This window comes from Syngnathoides biaculeatus, chromosome 16 (genome assembly GCF_019802595.1).
Source record: "Syngnathoides biaculeatus isolate LvHL_M chromosome 16, ASM1980259v1, whole genome shotgun sequence".
NCBI classification, from domain to species: Eukaryota; Metazoa; Chordata; class Actinopteri; order Syngnathiformes; family Syngnathidae; genus Syngnathoides; species Syngnathoides biaculeatus.
In genome coordinates this window covers 23,104,940-23,128,597 of record NC_084655.1, presented here as the reverse complement: position 1 = coordinate 23,128,597, position 23,658 = coordinate 23,104,940, and the positions used below count along the sequence as shown (strand labels likewise).

Here is a 23,658-nt window from a genome sequence, read left to right as displayed (position 1 = left end):
CACTGGTCCACTCCGCCAGCTCTTTACGGCTCGGTTTACTGTTCTCCGCCGTCTATAAAAGTCCTTTTACAGGGTTAAAAATGTTTGGTAGGCACGTGGTTGCCTGCGAGCTTGTGAAGAACTGAAGGAGACAACGAGGGATACCGAGTCTCGTTTCGGGTTGTAAAAGTTCCATTTTTGTCTCTATTAAATTCAGTTCATCAGATAATGAAGCAAATTTATAGCGATACCACAGAAATCATAACAGATATGGTGCAATTGTGTCCTCTCGAGGGGATAAACGGATAGCTGGATTTCTACTTTAAACCTCAGGAATTCATTTTATTTATTTTTTTGTTGCTACTTGCGGTTCTTAGAACTGAGTGTTCCATTCAGATTTGGGTCCCAAAGTTCCTGGACCTCTCGAAAGTGCTAACACCCGAGCAGGATTTTGTTTTGGGCCTGATTTACGCAACAGCTCCTGATGTCCAACCATCATCATCCAAAAGTTCACCAACTTGGTTATGAAGTACAATGTTTCGATTTTTAAAAAAAAAAGAGAGAGAGAGAGAAGCTCACCTGCCCCAGAGGCAGTTGTGACGGGTTTTGCTCGAAGAAACGGCCGGGACGTCACCATGACGACGGCGGCTGAAGGCGACGTCGGTCAGCCGCCTGACGGATTCAGCGTCGGAGCGTTCGCTGTGAAGTTGTCGAAGTAAAGTTTCGTGAGGCCGCTGCTCACCTGCTGCCAGCGAGTCACTTCCTGCCGTCCCCGCACTCGATCTGCGAATATTGGTTGAACATTTCCCTCGGCGGTGGGCCACGCCGACGTGAGTACAACCGAAAAAAATTGAGATCGAAAGATGGTTTGTTACATCACCCCAATTTACACCAGTCCTTCTTTATCCAGCCATCCATTCTCTTTGTCGCTTATCCTCACGAGGGTCGCAGGGAGTGCCGGAGCCTATCCCAGCTGTCAACGGGCAGGAGGCGGGGCACACCCTGAACTGGTCGCCAGCCAATCGCAGGGCACATAGAGACAAACAGCCGCACTCACGATCACACCTTGGGGCAATTTCGAGTGTCCAATTCATGTTGCATGTTTTTTGGGATGTGGGCGGAAACCGCAGCGCACACCCGGAGAAAAGCCACGCAGGCGCGGAGAGAACGTGCAAACTCCACACAGGCGGGGCCGGGATCGAACCCGGGACCTGAGAACTGTGAGGCCAACGCTTCACCAGCCGACCCACCGTACCACCCAATTCGCATTTTAGTTTAATTTTGTTTAGCGGTGAGTGTCTCCACATTCTATCTACATTTTCGGGAACAATTGATTTCATCTTTGACAATTTGATTTCTAAAAAGTTTTGTTTTTGTATTTTTTATGCGCAATATGTTTAAAATGAATGAATATTTGTGTATTCAAATCCCGGTCCCGCCTGTGTGGAGTTTGGATGTTCTCCCCATCCCTACATGGGTTTTCTCCGGACAGTCTGGATTTTTTTCCTTCATCCCAAAAACACGCAACATTCATTGGAGACTCTAAATTGCCCGTAGGTGTGATTGTGAGTGCAACTGTGGTCTGTCTCCATGTGCCCTGCGATTGGCTTTCGGCCAGCTCAGGGTGTGCCCCGCCTCCTGCCCAATGACAGCTCAGATAAACTCCAGCAATCCCGCGACCTCTGTGAGGATGAGCAGCTCAGGTCATGGATGGGTGGATGGGATATTTCAGTAAAGCCCCCTCTTATTTAAACATGTTGAAACAGTCCTGAATGTTACGTTATTTTGAATATTAATATTAAAAAAAGATTTTCAGGAATGTTCTGTACGCAACACTTGAGCCTACTGTGCTACTGTATTTTAATGGCGCTACTTGAGTACTTTGTAAGGTAGTGATGAAGAGGTGTTGGGGGTGGGGGGGGGGGGGTTGCTCCTCGCTTTGTCGGCAGAGCAGCCCCCCTGGCGGAGGGCGCCGCACCAGCAGGGAGTCGCGAGGGGAGGCGCAAGTTTTGCGGAGCCGCACGCCGCACGCCGCCTCTCAGTATATTAAGCAGCCGCTCACACGCTCTCCTTCAGTCGCTTTGCACGCCGGTGCGCGCTGCGGATTGCCTCGACGGTGGCGGACAACAACTTCAAGGCCAACCTTGACGCTACTTCTTGGTGCATCGGTGATTTTCCCTGCAGGATCTTCTCTACTGGATTATCTTGTTTTTGTCTTTTCGATACATTTTCAAAAGATAACTTTTAGAAAAGCCTCTTTTAGCGGTGAGGATTTGCGTGCGGTGCGTGTCAGGTTTTTTGTTGTTGTTGTTGTTGTTGCGACGAACAAGTGCAGCGCGCGCGTCCTGCCCGATTTGGGATTGTCCCACTTTTTTTTTTTTTTTTTTTTTTGGAGGAGCTATGCCGAGCTGCGTCGCACAGCTCGTTGCGCAGGAGTGACACCGAAATAAAACGTTCCCCACCCCCACCCCCCACCCCAAAAAAAAAGAGAAATCAAAGCACTCAACACTTTCTTGGGCGCAAATCTGGACTGGAGCAGCCGCCGAACTCGCCGCTTTCTCTGCCCACCCCGGCGCGAGGGGATGGTCGAGGGTCCTCGGGGGCCAGGAGCGACTGCGCGGCTCCTCCACGACCGCTTCGTCTCGTTTGGGGTTCCGTCCAAATTAAAAAGGAGATGAGAGCCGCAATTTACTACTTCCTGCTGTGGACGACGTACCTGCTGCTGGCCACCGCTCAGGTGAGACCCTCACATTTAAAAATAATAATAATAATAATAACCCGCGTGCAATTTTAATGTTGATTTGAGCGCCACCCCGCCACCCTTGTCCAAACCCCCTCTTGGTTATTTTGGGCTTTTGTTACCTAATTTGTTTGTAGCCCGAGCCAAGTGGGCAAACTTCATGGGAACTGGCCCGACTGATATAAATATAGCCCCCCTCCCGTCAGCGTCCCGTCAGTCACTTGCAGCGGCGGCAGAGGGGGGGTGGGGGGGGGGAATCGCTCGCTCGGTTGCGGTGCAAGGCGGCTGCTGCGACAGCGCAACAAGTGCAAAAAATGAAATAATCACAAAATGCACACCAACTTGCTGCACCGCCACACTCCCTCATCCAAACATGCAAGAGTGCATACATTGGTGGGTTTTTATTTCAACACTTCAGAGTGATAATTCTTCTTTTTTGCCACACCGGAATGCAGCAGTCCGGTTGTTGAATCGGGAGCGCGTTCGGGATGCCAAAAACGATGATTAGGAATGCAAGATGTTCCGTCGGCTTGTCTAACTCGGCTTTGTCCCCGTTTGCTTTGTCCGCCGCCGCCGCCGAAGGAAGTGCACTTTCCCCAGGAGCTGATCGACAGATTGGCCCGCAGTGAAATCCACAGCATCAGCGACCTCCAGCGGCTGCTCGAAATTGACTCCGTAGGTAAATTCCGCCTCTTGATCCCTTTTCCATATTTCGACGTGCGCTTTTTGACCCCCCCACCCAACCCCCCCCCCGGCCTGAAGTGACGTCATATAATACGCCACATTTCCCGAATTCGGACTGTGGGCATCATTGTATTCTGCTTAGTCAGCTATTTTCCGATCAGGTCAAAGTGCTTTAGTCTCAGAACAAGTCCAGCAAGTCGTCAGAATTGTAATGATTGTAGAGATGAGGCAGAAAAAAAATAAATATTAACACCAATCATTAGTGGTTAGCACGTTTGCCTCAGTTTCACAGTTCCGGCTTCGATTCTCAGTTGCGTGTTCTCCGCAAGTTTTCAACGAGCGTCTGAAACTTGAATTCCCCAGCACGACTAGTGGTTGTCTCGTCTGCCTCACGCTCAGAGATCCCAGGTTTGAATCTGTGTCAACGTGCGTGCTCGTCTCTCGGCATCCAACAACGCTCAGCTTCGCACGCCCGTCTCTCCGCACGCCCTAAGAAATATTTTGCCGCGGCACGGTCTCTCGGCGGTCCGGCAAATACCGCCGACGCCGGCCGGGACTTGGACACGCCCTCCGCGCTCTTCTGGAATCAAGTGCACAGGGCATCGCCACGGTAACGCCGCTGGACAGGAAATAACTGCGCAAACCGGAGAACTCCACTACAGTCGGATCAGGCAGGAGAAAAGAATAAGGGGTGTCGTGTCTGCACTGGACCCCGTCCCGCTTGAACCCAACCCCCACCCCACCCTCGTCTCTGCTACAGTTTTTTATTTGGGGACCAGCGCCTTAGCCGCCGTTACTGCGGCAACACGGCGTGAAAGCCAGCGGGCCTGTCCAGCGTTCTGTAAACAGAGACGGCCGCCGGCGGGCTTCGGGTTCTCGGAGCCGCTGCTCGGTCGCCTTCATCTCGGATTCGGTTTCCGAGTTACTGCGGCTGCGAGAAAGCAATCTGGACCGGCCCGCTTGAACCCAACCGCCACCCCACCCCACCCTCGTCTCTGCTACAGTTTTTATTTGGGGACCAGCGCGTTAGCCGCCGTTACTGCGGCAACACGGCGTGAAAGCCAGCGGGCCTGTCCAGCGTTCTGTAAACAGAGACGGCCGCCGGCGGGCTTCGGGTTCTCGGAGCCGCTGCTCGGTCGCCTTCATCTCGGATTCGGTTTCCGAGTTACTGCGGCTGCGAGAAAGCAATCTGGACCGGCCCGCTGCGCCATCCTAAAAACAAACCGACGCCGCCGACGTTGGTGGTCGCGGATCTGCCAAATTATCGCTTGGCTCTGAATTGCTGAAATTATGAGTCCTGGATTTTGGCCAAAATGGCCGACTTCCTGTTCAAATTTGAGCCAAGACACTTTTTGACTTTGCATCCCAGGTCGTATTTGTGACTACCCCAAATAATCAATATTAATAATTTTGTTCGTTTAGTTGCCCGCCGACGCCGTCCACGATCAGCATGCGTGAAAATTATTGTTGACAATTGAATGAACGCATCAAAGGGAGGAAAAGCACATGTCAGCTGATTCTAATTACGAGGAGATAAATTTGTCCCCAATCCAGATTGAGCTGCTTGTTAGAGTTTTTTTGCGTTTGATGGTCGTTTTTCCAAACATTTTGTCGCGAAAATATTATTTGAAGCAGAGCGCCGCCCGAGGGCTCTCATCTATTTCGGGGGTCGTGGGAGACCTGAGAGGGAAAAAAAAATGTGGGAACCGCCGCGGTGTAGCACCCTCGAAAGAGGTTTTGGATGGACCGGCTGCGTTTGGGGGTGGTTGCGATGCTTTGATTGGCTCCTGCCTGGATGCTTGATGATGAGGATGCGTACATGCTGGGTGGGGTGTTAAAAATGTATGCATGTGCGGAAACAGAAACGGGTGTTGAATGCTGAGAGACAAGCGTTCGCATTGAGGCTGTATTGCCGCTCTAAGATGACTTGTGCAAAATGCTGAGAGATGAACATGCGTTAAAGTTCCTCGATTCATTTCGGCTGCATTAGAAGCCAAAAGTTTCAAGTGTGAAAGCCAAGAAGTGTGTGTCGAACGCTGAAAGGTAAAGATTCGCATGAGCACCTTTTTGTGTCTTCAAGATGACGAATGCTAAATGATGGGTATACGTAAGACAACCATTCACTTCAAGACAAAAGTGCGTATCCAAACTATTTGGACGGATGCTAAGAGATGAGCATTCATAGGGCGGCTATTGTGCAGGCCAAGTATGTCTTGTTTAGCGAATGCTGAGAGACGAGCATCCACGTTAGACAATTCGGAGTAACACTTTTTGGGAGCGTCCAAACTATTCATTGCATGTGTAATGCTGAGAGACATGCCTTTGCATTATTGTTTGTTTGAAAAGACTTAATGCTGAGAGATGAGCAATAATTTTGACACACTGGTTGAATGCTGAGACACAAACCTTCACATTAACACTAAGGTGTGTCCACAACATTTGTTGTGTGAATGCTGAGAGGCAAGTCTTCACAACATTGTGTCTTAAATGCCAAGACGCAAGCATTTATGCCAACACGGCAAAAACTATTGAATGTCCTTTGAATGCTGAGACATTAGCATACAGAGCAACACGATTTTTTTGTGTTTTGAAGTTATTTATTGTATTCACAATATTGTGTTTCTCAAATGAGTTCCGGTGAGTCCTGAGACATTTTCTTTTGCACGCCCAAATGAAATAGTGAGTGAATGCTGAGAGACGAGCATTCATATTAGACAATTCGGAGTAACACTTTTTGGGAGCGTCCAAACTATACATTGCATGTGTGATGATGAGAGACATGCCGTTGCATTTTTTGTTCGAAATGACTTAATGCTGAGAGATGAGCGGTGATTTTGACACAGTGAAGCTATATATCGTGAGTTGAATGCTGAGACACGTCACTCATTCACAATATTGTGGGTCTAAAATGAGTTCCGCTGAGTGCTGAGACATTTTCTTTTGCACACCCAAATGAAATAGTGAGTGAATACTGAAAGACGAGCATTCGTACGAGCAATCCTTCGGCGCGCCCCGACCATTTATTGCACTTTGAACGCTGTGATACAAGCGTCCACATCGGTGTGCGTCTCTAGATGCAGTCGTGCCGATGCCGGGACGTGTAGATTAATTCGACGCCGCGTCGTGCTTTTGTCGCGCTGCTGGCACGTCGAGTTTGAACACGCAAGGCAGGATAAGCAAGCGTTTATGTGGTGTGTTTACGCGACAGGGCGCAAGTGTCCACGCACGCACGCGCAGGTGGACCCCACCCGCCGGCCAAACATCCAGACTGGATGTGAGCACGGCTTTATTATTTTACTGCGGCGTCCTCCGTAACGTTCGGGGCGGCGACCAAAACAAGCTTTATCAGATGAGGCGGAAAAAGCCGAGCGAGTCGCTTTCGTCAGTGGAAGAAAAACGCCAGAGGGGCGAAAGCGCCAAGCGGGCGCAGGTCCGGTGCAGGTTCTGACGCGGGAGAGCGTTTTTGGGCCGATGTGCTGACTCAGCTCGCGACGTCAGAGGCATTCGGCAAATTCTCGTCCCGCTGCTTGACTGAAACGTTACGGGAATCAACTGAAGATTTGAGGATTATCATTTTATTTGACAATTTTTCACAGTGGATGCTGTTGCTTTTCTTTCCAGAAAAAAAAAAACAATTTAATTATTTCTTCAATAATTATATACATTTTTTAATTTTATGATATTTAGAGTATAATTTATTAGAATTTAAAGAAAATGAATTAAATCCATTCTATGTTTTATGCTGCACTGAAGTTGCATTATAGTTAAAAATGATCTTAAATTATTTTCATTATTTATGGATATTATCATATGATAGAAAATACTGATACAAGAAGCGAGAGGAGTTAAGGTTATATTTTTTTCATAATTTTAAAATGCAGAATGGATTTCAGTTTAATGACGTGACTATTCATATTATTTCAGTGATTTGCTTTTATTTTACTTTTGAATTGCTTTGATTTGATTTGTTTAGATTTTTTTAACACACCATTTCATATTCATACTGTTATTATATTTATGTTGTCCACTTACATTTGTAATTTGTGATTTTTTTTTTCATTTATTTTTAATTTGAATTTTTGGATCACTAATTCATTTTAAATGTTTGGCATGATTTGTATTTAAATTCTAACATTTTAATTATTTAATTTCTATAAAATTGTTTGTCTTTTTATTGTTTCAAAAATAGATTAGAATTAATTGATTGGACCAACATTGCAGTATCGCTTACGAGGAAAATAATTCACCGACTCCAAACCAAAGCTGGCAATTATTTCTTTGATTCCTCTATGTGTTGATTTCATCTCAATAATTAAAAATTGACCTCAAATTCTTGGGAATGACGGGATGCTCGTCTTAATGCATTTGTGTGCACTTGTTTTTAAAGCTGCTTGAAACGTGCTAAAGTCTTTTTGTTGTTGTTGTTTTTTTTTTTTTATTTTGCGACTCGCCGTGCGTAAACAATGGAACGCAGTGTGAAAGGCGTCTGCCTTGTGTTTTGTCTCGACGAGGTACGGAAAACGATGTGGTCGAGGAGCATCACAAGCATCATCGCAAGCACCAGCACAGCCAGCATCAGCAGCACAAGAATTCCTCCCGCCTGCCGGGTTACTATAGCGACCTGAAGAGCTCGCAGCTGCGCAGCCGCCGCAAGCGGAGCCTCGGTAAGGCCGCCGTATATTTAGAAGCGCTCCTGCTATTAGTAGCCGTCGGCGACGGTGTCGTGTTGAGCTCCCTCCAAGTTAGTCGAGCCAAAGCTTTCGCTTGCCCTTCGCCGTCGTATTCGCGGCCCTCGCGTGCATCCGGAAGCCGTAAATCGAGCCGGGCTGCATCTGGATCGGATCCGGCGTGCACCAAAAATCACATTTCCCTTTTGAACTGTCAATCAAAAATGATGCGACATCCATCACACGTAATAATAAGGGTTTGAAAATTATTAACAAAAAAAAAAAAAAATCATTTACAATTGGACTTACTATCTATTTCCTTGTCATGAAAGAGGATGAAATCGATGAATTATCGATTTTCTCAAACTGTTTTTGCTTTCTTTTTTTTTTCTGAACTGAAGTTGTATTCAAATCACACGATTGCTGATATGCACAGATAACTATCCATCCATTTTCTTTGCCGTTTATCCTCACGAGGGTGAAAGGGAGTGCTGGAGCCAGTCCCCAGCTGTCAACGGGCAGGAGGCGGGCTACACCCTGAACTGGTCGCCAGCCAATCGCAGGGCACATGGAGACAAACAGCCGCACGCACGATCACACCGAAGGGCAATTTAGAGTGTCCGATTCATGTTTTTGGGGTGTGGGACTGCCCACTTGTACAAAACATGTGCAAACTCCACACGGGCAGGGCCGGGATCGAACCCGGGACCTCAGAACTGTGAGGCCAACCCTTTCCAGCTGATCCACCGTGCCGCCGCACAGATAACTAATTAAAACATTTTTTCCTTGATCGGATATTGTCATTTTCAACATTTTTAAATGGATTTGATCTTATTTTTTTGGGGTGAAGGAACCATTATAGGCAGCACGGTGGAGCAGGTGGTAAAGCATTGGCCTCACAGTTCTGAGGACCCGGGTTCCATCCCGGCCCCGCCTGTGTGGAGTTTGCACGTTCTCCCCGTGCCTGCGTGGCTTTTCTCCGGGTGGCCGCTCGGGTTTCCTCCCACATCCCAAAAACTTGCGACATTCATTGGACACTCTAAATTGCCCGTAGGTGTGATTGTGAATGCGGCTGTTTGTCTCCGTGTGCCCTGCGATTGGCTGGCGACCAGTTCAGGGTGTGACCCGCTTCCTGCCCGTTGACAGCTGGGATAGGCTCCAGCACTCCCTGTGACCCTCGTGCGGATAAGCGGCAAAGAGAATGGATCGATGGATAAAGTATTCTAAAAAACACATCATATTTATTTTATCATAGAGACCGTTAATGTCGATGGCATGTATTTTCCTGTAAAAAACTGACGGCACAAGCACTCGAGCTCCTCTTAAGACTCATTGCAGAGTAGCCGAATGTTTAGTGGCTTTTTAATGGCGGCCCAGCGAGCGTTTATGGATGCGCTTTTTGATCAGAGGCGAGACACGCGCGTCAGGAGAGGAATGATGTCCTGCAGCCAGAAAATTCCAGACACGCGAGGCGTCAAGTTGCAGCTTGCCGAGGCCTTCCGTCAGATTTCTCCGGAAAATGTCGTGCCTTGCGATATGTGCGGAGGCGCATGGTCAGGCCCGTTTCGTGGGAAGTGCATCTGCAAATTTCATGCAGAATGATCCCTTTTAATGTGTGTTCCCTCGCTGTTCACAGAAGCAGAGATGCCCTAATTTAATGGAAGAAAATATTGTTTTATCATTTTCATTTTTAAAAAATATTTCCTCGCTGTTCACAGAAGCAGAGATGCCCTAATTTAATGGAAGAAAATATTGTTTTATCATTTTCATTTTTAAAAAATATTTCCTCGCTGTTCACAGAAGCAGAGATGCCCTAATTTAATGGAAGAAAATATTGCTTTATCATTTTCATTTTTAAAAAATATTTCCTCGCTGTTCACAGAAGCAGAGATGCCCTAATTTAATTGAAGAAAATATTGTTTTATGATTTTCATTTTTAAAAAACATTTCTTCGGTGTTCACAGAAGGAGAGATGCCTTAATTTAATTGAATAAAATATTGTTTTATCATTTTCATTTTTAAAAAATATTTCCTCGGTGTTCAGAGAAGCAGAGATGCCCTAATTTAATTGAATAAAATATTGTTTTATCATTTTTATTTTTAAAAAATATTTCCTCACTGTTCACAGAAGTAGAGATGCCCTAATTTAATTGAATAAAATTTTTTTTTTCAATTATTGTTCATTATATTTTATAATTACATTAAATTTATATTTATTTAATAAAATGTTTTATTTTGAATTTTTTTTTAACGTACCAGTATTTTTTTTTATTTTATTTGATAGCTGTTTGCATATATACCTGGAGATGGTCCAATTTAATTAAATAATATTTTATAGCTGTTCTTTCAATGTAATTCAACTTCATGACTACTTTTTTCGAATTTTGTAGTTGTTCACGTAGGCAGTGACACTCCGATTAATTTTAAAACTTTTTTTTTCAAACTTTTGTCTTTATAATACGACTGCCTCGTAAGGCTCACTTTTTTTGTCTTGATCCCAAAATGCTTTCGCCGTGGAAATTTGCAAAAGTATTGGGACACGTGTTCGCACAGGAAGTGCAAATATGGAGTCGACGATAATCCTTTGCTTCGAGCACAACATTGCCCAAGGAAGTTTGCGACCTCCGCCTAAACCGCGCTTGCTCAATAAGTGCGACTTTGGTGGCTAACGTGCACTGGACGAGACGAGCGCTTTGGGTGTCTCCTGGCCAATGTCAAACGAGGTTGGGTGTGATCTGAAGCAAGACAAACGTCTCCCGCGTGGCGTGAGTCACCAAAATATCGTCAGCCAAGAAATGCAACGAGCAGCCGGGAAGCGGAAAGGGCACGTGACGGCGATCTAGCGGTATTGCCTCGGAAATTCGCCATTAATTGCGCCACCCTTATTCCCCCCCTCCAGTGGAAGAGGCGGTCCCCGCGGCGTGCAAGACGCGGACGGTGATCTACGAGATCCCCCGGAGCCAGGTGGACCCCACGTCGGCCAACTTCCTGATATGGCCGCCCTGCGTGGAAGTGAAGCGCTGCACGGGCTGCTGCAACACCAGCAACATGCGCTGCCAGGCCTTGCGCAAGCACCACCGCACCGTTAAGGTAGGCCACAAAAACTGAAAACCAAAATCTTGCTTTGGGGGCAGGATGGATTGAAATGAATGTCAACATTCAAGCGGAGTCCATTTTTGAATTCGGACTTTGCTCCAGAAACTTGCATTTATTTTGCCTTAAATGCCGTCAAACGCAACTCAACCTTGTCCTGGCCCCCCATCTGATCTTCCTTTTTAAATCATCCAAAAATCCATAAATGGATTTCTCACGGGCGTCCGGCCGCTGCGCGGCCGTGTCGCCGCGCTCGCTGTCTGTTTGGCTCTTTGTCTTGTCCGGAAGCCTGCAAGACGCCATGTGACAAAGAACGAGGGACCGAAGGGGGCCGTTTTGTTTTGTTTCGCGCGGTTCCCAGAAACCTCCTTACTCGCTTCGACCGCGTCCACTTTCTGTTCAGGATCAAGAGCGCCGACGGCGTGGCTTGAGATTAGTCAAAAAGTCGGCGCTATTTAGACGTGGCTCTGTTCGGAGGCACGGCGCTCGTGAGCTCAGGACAGACTTGGCACGTTGTCTTGTGTGTTTGAGTCTGGTCTCCATTGTCTGCACTCTTTAATCATCGGGATGACGCCGTGTCCTCGGTTACGGTGGCAATTTATGAGAGATTTTCTCACCAGAGGGCACCCCCCCCCCCTCACTCTAGTGGGTGCGCATTGGATACCTGGGAATAATCTTGAAGTGCATACCGTACGAAAAATGCGATATCGCAGTACATGACTGTGCATCGTAGATCATCTGGAACAGCTCAGAATTAGACCTATCTAATCACGTGACAACCCCAGAAATGCTTGCTTTTGCTCCGACCGACATCATCAAGTGGCAGCGCTCTGCCTCTGTCTGCGAGGACAAATTGAAAGACTCCGGTAAAGAAGGAACTTGGCGGAAAAGCCAAAGCTCTCGATTTATCGGTCGATCTCCGTTCCAGCCCTCATCGAGGGTTGTGACCGGAAAAAAAAAACGGTGGCTGGATTGGGTTTCCTTCCTTTGAGGGTCATCTTGGAGGGGCTCATAGTTGAGTTGCTGCTCCTCCGCATCGAGAGGAACCTGATGCCATGGCTCAGGCGTCTGGTTAGACTGACTCCCGGATGCCTCCCTGGTGAGGTGTTCAGGGCACGTCCCACTGGGAGGAGGCCTCGGACATGACCCGGCACAGACTGGAGAAACTACAGTACGTCTCGCGGCTGGCTTGGGAGTTCCTCAGGGTCCCTTGGAAAAGATGTACAAATTGGCTCGGAAGAGGGAAGTCTTGGCTTCTCCGGTCGGGTTGCGGTGCCTGTGACCTGATGAGCGCAAGAAAAGGGATGGCCAGACGGATGTAGGTCAGTCCTTCTGATAACGTTCGGAGAAGGCCTCGTTGGCCCTGAACCGCCCAGTGCTGGATTTGCGCTCCGGATTTGGTTAGATGTTCTGGTTTTTCAAAATGTTCAGAAATGCTGACTCATGTGGAAGTGGGAGAGTCTGTCTGCACGCAAACATGTCTTATTTCTTTTTGCGAGCCAGTGCGCCTCATCAATAGGAGCCCTGTCTGGGCGACTGGTGAGCGGGTCCCGATCCAGACGGAATGCGTGCGTGGTCCGTGCCGCTTTGTCCCCTGCGTGACACCGTTAGAAGTCAGTAGTCAGAGGAAGTTACCCCTCCGGGTGGATCTTGTAGCGTTTTGATGAGATTCATACCCAGACATCTCAACTTTGGGGTCAAATTCCAAGCAACTCGATTACTGTGCTGCCCGGAAGCGATGGCATAAGCGATAATCCCTGTATCGCCGATCACGATCGTCCACAATCGTGAAAAATGCGTCCCCTCACCGCACCGACAGTCTCAGGTTTGATTTCCATTCAGTGTCTGAGTGAAGCTTCATTTGGATTCATTTCCAACGTGCCATCTGCCAATAGATGTCCACTTTGTGCTTCTCCTCACGTTTATTCGAAATCTAAAAACATCTCGCGTTTGTTTTGCTTACGCTGGCCTGCGTGTCGGAAAGGAACACGCGGCTGCCACTTTGCATTTGTCCAAATACGCATTTATTCATGTCCTTATTTATGTATGTATCCCCCCCCCACACACCACCACCACCACCAACCTTTTTTCCCCTTTATGCTTTGGCTCCTGCGCTGTTAATTTGTCAGACAACTTTAATCAAGGCGAGACGAGCACTAGAAAACGCGTGACTCATTCACTCTTCTCCCCGAGTGTCCACTATTACTAACGCTTCTCAGACAGGAAGTAAGCCGACGCGTGAGTGTTTCCTGCATTCTTTTGCGCCTTGTGTACTTGTGCGCGCACGTATGACTCGCGCACCTCTCCGTTTGTTCTTCCAGCAGTAAACAGGCCGCGACACGGCTTGAGCTATTCGGCTTTGGCCTCGCTCGCTCGCTCATGACCGTGCCCAAATTGTGTTTGCCGTCCTCATTTGAAAGCGAGTATGAGACGCGTTAGGAAAGTGCAGACCTCTCCCAAGGCTAAACTGAGAAGAAACGACATTTTCTTTGGATGTTTGTGAGTTAGCAGGCTATTTTCTTCCGTTGGGATTCCAGGGCAGACTGTTGTTCCATGTAAGCCAGAATGAACCAAATGTCAAAAAGTGAGACTCGTCTTTTGAAGACAAAATTTACTAAATATGCCCATCTGCCACCCGTCTAACAAATTTTCATGTAAATTTGTTGCTGATGATTGATTTGACTGTTACTTGTTCCTCATGAAATTCAAGACGATGGAGGAGAAAAGCAGTGCCAGTCCTTGTTCCCAAAACATTTGCAGGTTTCCATTTTCCTCATCATTTATTCACGTAACTCTGAAATCACGACAGAGTCTGTTCAAATGGCGGATCTCGTGCCGAAAGTAGCAAAATTCAGCCGAGTAGAAAAAACAACATTTTGGGAGTTTTCCCAGAGTGAGCGTCGCGAAGACTTGACTTACGTCAAGTCGTCTCGAGCGCAAACCGTATAAGGTAGCCTCATCTCATCGCAGTGTTGTATTTTGGCAACAAGTCACTTTCGATGGCCCCGTGTACAAGTATTTGCCGGAGGTCGTCGGCTCACATCTGTGTAAACCTAAGAGGGGGATTGTTTTCGTCTGTGCGACAGAGCGCGCTCTATGCTATGCTATGCTATGCTACATCAACTCCCCCACCGCAGCGTGGCGACAAGGCCATTTCGTGCGGGGGGGAAGACGGGGCCGCGGAGTAATGAAGTGTTGATGGCTGCTCGATCAAAGCGGAGGCCCGACGGAGGCCGGGCGGATGTAGCCGCGCGGCTGAGTGCGGGGGTCCTGGCCACTGAACCCCCGCCAACCCCCCCCCCCCCCCCCCCAATCCCACACCAAAACTCTGCCTGTTACCTTGGCGACAGCAGGCCAGATCCAGGACTCTCACTCACGGTCTGTTTCACGTTAAAATTGAAGGAAGCCGCTAAGTAAACGGCTCACAAGAATAACGACAATCCGAGCGGCCGTTTATGTGGCAACTCTATGGGATGAATGAAGATTATGTTTGCCAATAAGAAGGGCAGACTGTCAAAATTGCAGTGTTTAATATTAATATCAAGAATCAGCAATGGAGTGAAAAGTGTGCAGTAGTAAATAATGCATATGGAGTTTGAAGCCCTTTTGCACGCCAAAGTTGAAGAAGGAGGCTTTTAGAAGATTTTAGCGCGGCCCAGCGGGTCATGGGAGGATCGCGACCAGGGCAAGGAGTCGCCCGACCAGCGCCGCGCCGGCTGCAACGCATCAGTCGTATTTTCATATGCTTGATTTCTCCCCACCCCCGCCCTTCTTCTTTCTCGTATGATTTCATCCTCCACTCCCTCGGCCACCGCAGGAGTCCGATTGCGATATCGAGTTGTCGTCCGCTTGTTCTTCCTCGACCCCTTCCCGCCCATCTGCTCGCTTCCCCGCCACGGTTCTGCCGGGGATCATAAAAATGTGATTCTTTGATATTCGATCAGGTGCCTTCCGCTGTCCTCAGATATCCACATCTGGCGTTCAGCTACATTCGGAGAGTCGTGCCACGCGGGGTCTTTGCGGGCATCGCGGATCACCTCCAGACATGATAAACGCTCCCCTTACTTGGCTCGCCGCTCGTCAACCCGAGGGCATGTTATGACGGGTTGAAGAGGAGGGCAGCAGCAGGTTGTCTGGCCGCTTTGTGGTTTTCCTCCCCTTTCCTCGGAAGATCATTGCTTCTTTCTCTCCAGAAGAGTCGGTCGGAGGCTTCCTTTTGGATTCTTTCTGTTTCCATCTCGGATCGTCGCGCTGGCCTCATTCCCTCGCAGAGGGACGAGTCGCCATTGCGCCCTCTCGCTTTCCGTCCCTGCCTTCTCTAAACAAACACGCCATTTTATTTGTTTTCACTCCATTTTTGTGCCGATTCCAAGTCTTCGCGCCCCCGCGGTGCACATCCTACATCCTTGTTGTGTTTTCCTCGGAGGGCGTGAGTAAAACTTTCCCCTCCGTCGTGCTCTCATCGGCGTTCAGGGAATTCCCAATTAAAGGCGAGCAAGACAATCGGCTTCACACAGAGGCTCTTGTCTGAAAGGGGGAGGCTGGGACAAACCGAAGGGGGTGCACTTCCCAGAGCCTCCCGCCTCACCCCAACCCCGGCGGATCGGATATCATTCCCCCAAGCTTCTCAAGGGACTCTTTCTCAGGGCCCCAGCTTTCTCGGAAGCAGTATGATTTATACAAAGAGCGTGGGGGCCCCCTCGTCGTGGCATGGGGGTCTCTTTTTTGATGTGTGTTTTATGTGGGAAGTCATTGACTCCACGCCGGATAAGAAGCCTTTGTACGGCGGGAGAAGAAGTGCACGCAAAATAAACCTTGGCAGGAAAGTAGGCGGGAGGGAACCTGCCTTCCCTGTTAACACCTTTCCATAACACACACACACAAGCCAGGAAATCTGGGTGAGAGTGTTGACAAAGTAGGCAGTGCAAGAGGTTGTTTGAGCAAAGTATTGTTGTGCACACATCCACTCCAATCCTGCACAGTGTTTTCCACCTCGCTGTGGGAGGAACAAAGTGACTGGAGGGGCCCTCGTCGAGGGGGGACCGTCACGATAGCGGACTATCAGTAGTTCCTTGTTGGCCACCAAGGTTTTTAATGTGGGAGTGAGAATGTGTTCCCGTCGCTATCGACGTACCAAGCGTTCCCCTTCTGTAAACAATTTTTACGACCACAGTGATCCTGTACCAGAGGATCGGCACTGATCTTTCAGAATTCTGTCAGCTGATGCTGAATAATTGCCTCCTGAAACAATTGAGGCAAGAAAAAAATGTTCACTACTTGGTTGGATTAGCAGAGGAACTGTTGATTCAGACTAAACCGGTTGGCTAACGAAACGGAACAGTACAAATGTCAGGTATGGGAAGACCGCCTCCATCCAAGATCAGGGTGGGAATGACCGGGTAGCTCGTCATTTGATGTCATGATCTTTCAGTTACCGCGGGATGGGCCTCATTCCACAAGCATTTCAACACTGACTCGGAAACAGAAGTTCGGAAAGGGATAAGTTCATCACTCAGTTCCTCCAAAAGCCCGAACGGTGCACTGACATGCAGGAGTCTATTGATCGGTCCACGGAGAATCACAACTTGTGGAAGCACCCAAAACCGAACCTAGCAAAAAAGAAGAAGACTTCCACTGTGTCACATTCCACTAAGTCCCCTCCTGCATTCAAAAATCGCAGCGGAAAGACCACATACACCAGATTCCAGGCACCGGACCCAGCTCAACTGCAAGACTCGGCGTCCTCTTTCCGAAGGCTCAAGCGGAAACTGTTTCCGACAGTTTCTTCATCCCCGCGTTGATTATTACCAATGTTTTTTTTCCCCCCAGGTTAATTAACGCCTGGCCGGCTTACTGTCTTCATGTTTTGTCCAGAACAATAAACACTTGATACAGTCTCCGTGGCCTTATCTGGCCCGTCGCTGTTTGCGTTTCTTCCACAGGTAACCTAGAAACTTGACGTTAATAGGTAACACATGAATGTCATCCGATGCTGTCCAAGATCACAGTCAGCCTCCTCTGCCCCCTTCCTCAAATAACCCCCCACCCCCCCCCTCGCGGCGGAGGGGTTCGCCTTCACGCACTCGGTCCGTCGCCGGCCGCGTCCCCCTCGCCGTGTCAAGGCCCGATAATGGCAAACACGTCATCCCCGAGCCAGACGCCATTGTGCTCTGTTTGCTGACTGCATACCTCCTGTGCTTGCTCACCCCCTTTCTTGCCCCCCATCTTCTTCCTGCTTTCCCTGCGTGGAAAAGACACTTTTATAACGGCTAAAGCTTTCACTTCTATTGCTGCCGCCCCCCCCCCTGAGCTTTTGTTTCCCAGTATTGGCATGTGGAACATCGCGCTGCGTGAGTGTCAACACTCTTTGTTTTACCAGACAGACTCGGTATGTTCAATTGTCTGCGTGACTAATTCGTCACCGGGCACCGAGCCAGCGCAGGATGGAGGGAGAAACCCTCTCCCGTCTTATGCTGACCGTATTGCCAGAGAAGGGCGGCCTGGAGGGTTGTTGGTTCATATCCTCTCCGGTCCAGTGAAGCAGGAGGGTGCTTGGGGTGGGGTGGGATATTGTTTCCGTGTCACTGACGAACATGGAAGTTACCTGCCTGTAGCACTTGGATAAGAGAACGAAAGAGAAAAAAAAAGTATGTAGCCACCTCCCCTGTTACACAACCCGATAACCTCCGAGCTGCCTTGTCTGTACAGCTTTAATCAGAACGCTCCCAGGCTTCAGGCTCGGAATTCCTCCACTTCTTGTTGTTTGGTGCATTTCAAGTGGTTCTTCTGTTCTAAGAGAGGACTGCTCTCTAGTCGTAATCAGGAAATCAGTCCGCGGGGGTGGGGTAGACCTCAACCCCGTTAACAAGTTTGGATGAACTAGAACGCTGATGACGGGCAAACGTCATTGATCACATTGTTCGTCCATTTGGGTGCAGATAGTCCAGATCCTTGTCGAAAGTCTTTCCGAATGCTTTCAAACTGGTTAACATGTTGGGACAAGGTGTTGCATTTGGGTGTGTGTCTAGGAGTGGGTGCTGAAGTGGTGGTAGCACTGGGGGATTTCCCAGACTGCCTTACTAGAACAAAGCCTGCTCCTGAAACCACCGGCCCATGCACCCAACCTTGAACTCTCCACTTTTTATGGGCTGCTTTTGACAGAGTCCCCAACGCCGTTCACTGTTTACCCATCAAAGAGCAGCCAGACAAGTTGAAGTCAGCGCATCGAGCTCACAGGACCGTTTGGCTCTCGATGCTCTTACATGACCAAGCATTCCCTCCTCCTCGTCTTAACAGGTGGCGAAGGTGGAGTACGTCAAAAGGAGGCCCAAGCTGAAAGAGGTATTCGTACGGTTAGAAGACCATCTGGAGTGCGTGTGCACGTCGCAGCATCATGTCGTGGACCACGCCGATGCAGAAACAGGTAAACCCAACCGTCCGCTTCTCTGGCGTCCTTGTCGCGTGATTTAATAATGACATAATGGCGCTAGCATTTGCTCCTTTCGCCCGGTCCGGTTTCAACACACGATCAGTCCAAGACCCTTGGCACGGTTCTGAACTGTCGCGGTATGTCAACGGTAATCCAACCTCGGTTCAACCAGGCGGTTTAGCATGTTTGCGGTTAGCATGTTAGCAGGGCATCTTCCGTCCACTTCAAGTTAGCTTAGTTGTTTGTACTCAAAACAACATCAGGTGCTTCTACTTTTTGTTCTTGATTAAATCCGAACCAAAAGCGTTTCTGTTCCAGTTCTGAACTCGTTATCCATCAGTGACTTTTATTTTACGTGGATGATGAGGCGATGATGTATTCTGCATGTTGTTTTGAGAGTTGCAACCCTCTGAGGTACTTCAACGTGGCCGCAGCAAAAATGACTTTAACTCCCAGCTGTAAATCGTCTTAAAAGCGAACGCTCGGCTCGTGTGTGCGTGTGTTGATGTCCAAAGGCTGCTTGGCATGACACAAGGTAAAGCGCCCTCCCCCCGCCCCCCGCCCCAGCTCCTCCCCACTTCAACCGGGGCCCTTGATCTGAACCTTCCTCTCCCTCGGAGCAGATAAGTGCTCCGATAAGGCATCTGAACTATTTATTAGCCTCATAGCTCTGCAGTTGCCGCTTTCTGTCCCTGGGGTCTTTCTGTACCATAAACCCTTGGCTTTTTTTTTTTTTTTTTTGCCTTTGAACCCCCTCACCCCCGCCCCTCCCCCAACTCCTCCTTCCTCATACACCCTCCCCTACTGTGTGCTTTCAGGCCACCGTAGGGCAAAAGGTAAAAAAAAGGAAATTTCAAAAGCAAAGCGCCCGCAAGGATTTATTGGTGACGTAACGCGAGTTGCACCCGTTGCCCCCCCCCCCCCCCCTCACCCCTCAATTGAAAGCTGCGAAGGGAACAGGTAGGCGTCCGGTCGCTTCGCCGCCTGGGTGCCAATCACCGTCACGCCACCGGGGGCTCCTCGATCACGACGACGGTGCATGGCCGCACCGATCCGAGGCACCCGCGCACGTTTGCCGTCACCGTCACCAGATTTTGTTGGGGTTTTTTTTTAGTCACCATTTCTACGACGCGGACCATCGGAACTCGGACACAGTCTCGTTACGGGACCACTTATTTTGTTCCTATTTTGATGACGTCTTTCCCAGAAAAAAAAAATGGAAATAGTAGGGGAACAATATTTGCCTTCTAAATGGATGCCACACCTAATTTGTCATTATTAAGGAAAACATTCTCCTAAAAATAGCCACGCGTCCATCCATTTTCCACCCCACTTATCCTCACGCGGGTCAGCGCCGAGCCCGGCAGACTTTGGACAAGAGACGGGGGTACACCCTCAGCTGGTTTCCAGCCAATCGCGGGGCACGTACAAACAAAGAAACGCTCACATTCACGGCTAAGAGCAATTTAGAGTCTCCAACGAATATCGCGTGTTTTTTTTGGGAGGGTGGGGAGGAAACCGCAGGCACGGGGGCTACACAGGCGGGGCCGGGCGGGATTTGAACCCCGGTGCGCAGAACTGTCAGGCCAACCCTATTACCGGCTGCTCCACCGTGCCACAACATATTTAGTAAATATATGTACACATTATTTTTCTTCCAAATGTGGGCCATGCTGAGCCAAGTTAGGACAGTTTTTGGACCGTCGGAGTTCCGATGTTCCACATTTTTCACGCGTCGAGAGTCCGGCGGCCGACACGCGTGCAACCACGAATGCGACCGGGCACCATCGCCAACTTGATTTCTGTTGCCTTATCATTATTATTATTGTTTTCTAACGTCTTATCCCCCCCCCCCCCCCCACCAGTGGACGTGAGGTGAGGACAGTCAGCCTGGGCTCGCCGTTGCTACACAAAAGAACTTTTCCGAATTAAGACTGACGAACTTAAGGAACACTGATGCCAAAGGTGCTTTTTTTTTTGTTTTCGCTGAAACACCGCCCGCCCCCCCCCCCTCACCCCCCGACAAATAAGAGACGAAGAGGAGGAACCGACGCAAAGGGAGATGAAGAAAGGGATTATTTTTTTCGGGCTTGGGACGCTACGGCGGCGTAGGACCTCCTGCAGGCCCCGCCCCTTCGGGACGAAAGACGCCGACCGCGTACGGCGCACGGATGCCCTTTACAAACTATTTCTACACGTGGACGCTCCGGAGGACTCGTCTCATTTTCGTTATCGTCGCCTTATTATCATTGAGAGTGTATCGTCCAGTCTTGTGTACGCTTTGGAAAAAAACGACGGGAGGAGACGCGGGAAAAGCCAAGTCGCAGGAAGATGCTTTATTTTTGTTATGAAATATATTACACTTACTTCTCATTTGGTTATTGAATGTCTGTATTTAATCCTTTTTTTTTTTTTTTGGGCAAAAAAAAAAAAAAAATCACAAGCGCTCCTTTATGTGCGGAAAATAGGCGGACGCTATCGGGATGGTCGGCAGGCGTATCGCTGTGGTGCTGATAAGGAGGATGCACACCCAAGTCTGCTGTAACACGCAACACGGAGCAAAGTTCATCTTAAAGAGTGAATCAATAAGCAGAGCGCGAACGGGCCTCGGACGCGATCCCCTCGTCGAGTCGGCGTCGAGCAAACGCTTTGCGTCGTTGTTTTTTTGGGTGCAAGCGGCGCACGACGCCCGCCGGCCCGCCCGCCGTCGCCCAGGGTGCCTTTATTTATGCCCCACCACGTGTCTCGCCACTGTTTTTTCTTCCTTTATTTTGCAATCCAATAACAACAAACATCAATTCATTGTCATTTTTTTGTACAAAAAAAAAAAACACCCCAAAACCTCTTTTTGTTGGAAAAAGACAGCAATAATCATAATTTATCTATTTATGTTCAACAATAAATGTATTTCTGCTCATGATGTGTTCCCGACTCTCAGTCTTTTCTGTCTTTGAGTAGTATTTTGCTGACAAAACTACTCACACTTGGCTATGCAACTGTAACTGAGAAGAGAAGGAAAAAAAGGATGAAAAAAATGGACTGAGCGTAAGTGAATAATTTCTGGGATGAAAACTAAAAAAGGCATTTTCTGTATTTTGAAGAATTTTTTGGAAAGGGTTAGAGGTTCCGAAACATCTGAGATTTTAAAACTCCAAACTTTCCCCCAGACTTCTCTGTTAACAATTAAAAAAAAATATGGTGAGATTTTAATCAATGTATGCGTCCTCATAATTGTATTACACGGCCAAATAATTTCCAGAAGATTCTCGGAAGGTTGATCAGCTGACGCACATGAGGAGGAAACGCAGATAACAGGACGACTTTTGAGCTTTGTCCCTAAAAACGACTTAAACGCCTCAAGTCGGAGACGCCGAACGAAAGGTCGCCACTGAGTTGAGTTCGTCCGCTTTCAGGCAACGCGTTGAAACCTTTGCTCGGTTTTGAAATCCAAATTCGAAAACCCGATCAAAGTTTTGAAAATCCCGAATTTGGAAGACAAACTGTGTTTTGAGAAGCTTATTTGAAACCTCAAAGCCAGTTTTAAAACTCAAATTTTAAACCCCAACAATTTTTTGAAACCCCAAGATAGTTTAAAAACCCTAATTTGAAGCTACAAACCTCTTTAAAAACTTAGTTTGAAACCCAAACCCTGTTTTGAAACCATCATTCTAAACCCTTACTATCTTTTAAAACCATACTTTGAAACCTTAAACTTTTCTCGTCACTACTTTAAAACATGAACCCTCTTTTAAAACCCTAATTTGAGACCTGAACCCTTCATCGAAACTCTTTCCCTATTTTTGCAACTTAATTTAACCAACTGCGATTGGCTGGCGACCAGTTCGGGGTGTACCCCGCCTCCTGCCCGTTGACAGCTGGGATAGGCTCCAGCACTCCATGTGACCATCATGAGGATAAGCGGTGAAGAAAATTGATGGATGGATGGATGGACAAGTTATCCAATATTTTAAGTGTACACAGGCACACACATGCACACGTATACATTGTCTGCATATATACTTCTATCCATCCATTTTCTGAGCTGCTTATCCTCACTTGGGTTGCGGGAGTGCTAGCGCCTATCCCAGCTGTCATCGGCCAGGAGGTACACCTTGAACTGGTCGCGAGCCAATCGCAGGGCACATGGAGACAGACAACAGTCGCACTCACAATCACACCTATGGGCAATTTAGAGTGTCCAATGAATTCACGCATGGTGGATCAGCTGTTAAAGTGAAGGGTTCACAGTTCTGAGGACCTGGGTTCGATCCCGGCCCCACCTGTGTGGAGTTTGCATGCTCTCCCCGTGCCTGTGCGGGTTTTCTCCGGGTGGGCACTCCGGTTTCCTCCCACGTCCCAAAAAACATGCAACATTAATTGGACACTCTAAATTGCCCCGAGGTGTAATTGTGAGTGCGGCTGTTGTCTGTCTCGATGTTCCCTGCGATTGGCTGGCGACCTGTTCAAGGTGTACCACCTGGCAGATGGCAGCTGGGATAGGCTCCAGCACTTCCACGACCCTCGTGAGGATAAGCCGCAAAGAAAATGGATGGATGAATTCGTGTTTTAGTGCTGTGGCAAGAAACCCGAGTGCCCGGAGAAGACCCACCCAGACATTGGGAGAACTTGCAAACTCCACACAGGTGGGGCCGGGATCGAACCCGGGACCTGAGAACTGTGAGGCCAACGCTTTACAGCTCCATCCATGTTCTTAGCCGCTTATCCTCACGGGGGTCGCGGGGAGTGCCGGAGCTTATCCCAGCTGTCAACGCGCAGGAGGCGGGGTACACCCTGAACTGGTCGCCAGCCAATCGCAGGGCACATCGAGACAAACACCCACACTCACAAACACACCTTGGGTCAATTTAGAGAGTCCAATTAATGTTGCATGTTTTTGGGATGTGGGAGGAAACCGTAGTGCCCGGAGAAAACCCACGCAGGCACTGGGAGAACATGCAAACTTACACAGAGGTGGGTCCGGGATCGAACCCGGGACCTCAGAACAGTCAGGCCAAGGGTTTCCAGGTACGCCATCATGCCGCCATATTGACAATATTGGAATGGTT

At 48.6% G+C, this 23,658-nt stretch overlaps 1 protein-coding gene across 1 annotated transcript; it reads left to right on the top strand.

Annotated features, from left to right (window-relative positions):
- Positions 1-2,073: 2,073 nt before the first annotated feature.
- pdgfab (platelet-derived growth factor alpha polypeptide b) lies at positions 2,074-21,499 on the top strand. The gene is made up of 6 exons (XM_061847396.1): positions 2,074-2,716; positions 3,302-3,398; positions 7,915-8,067; positions 10,970-11,160; positions 18,460-18,586; positions 20,458-21,499. Exons 1-6 carry the CDS (start codon positions 2,654-2,656, stop codon positions 20,469-20,471), a joined length of 645 nt encoding a protein of 214 aa, XP_061703380.1. The 5' UTR covers positions 2,074-2,653; the 3' UTR covers positions 20,472-21,499.
- Positions 21,500-23,658: the final 2,159 nt, after the last annotated feature.

Coding starts and splice junctions, on each gene's coding strand:
- pdgfab (XM_061847396.1), top strand. CDS start 2,654: ATGAGAGCCGCAATTTACTACTTCCTGCTGTGGACGACGTACCTGCTG. Junction 2,717..3,301: donor TGCTGCTGGCCACCGCTCAG/GTGAGACCCTCA, acceptor CCGCCGCCGAAG/GAAGTGCACTTTCCCCAGGA. Junction 3,399..7,914: donor GCTCGAAATTGACTCCGTAG/GTAAATTCCGCC, acceptor TGTCTCGACGAG/GTACGGAAAACGATGTGGTC.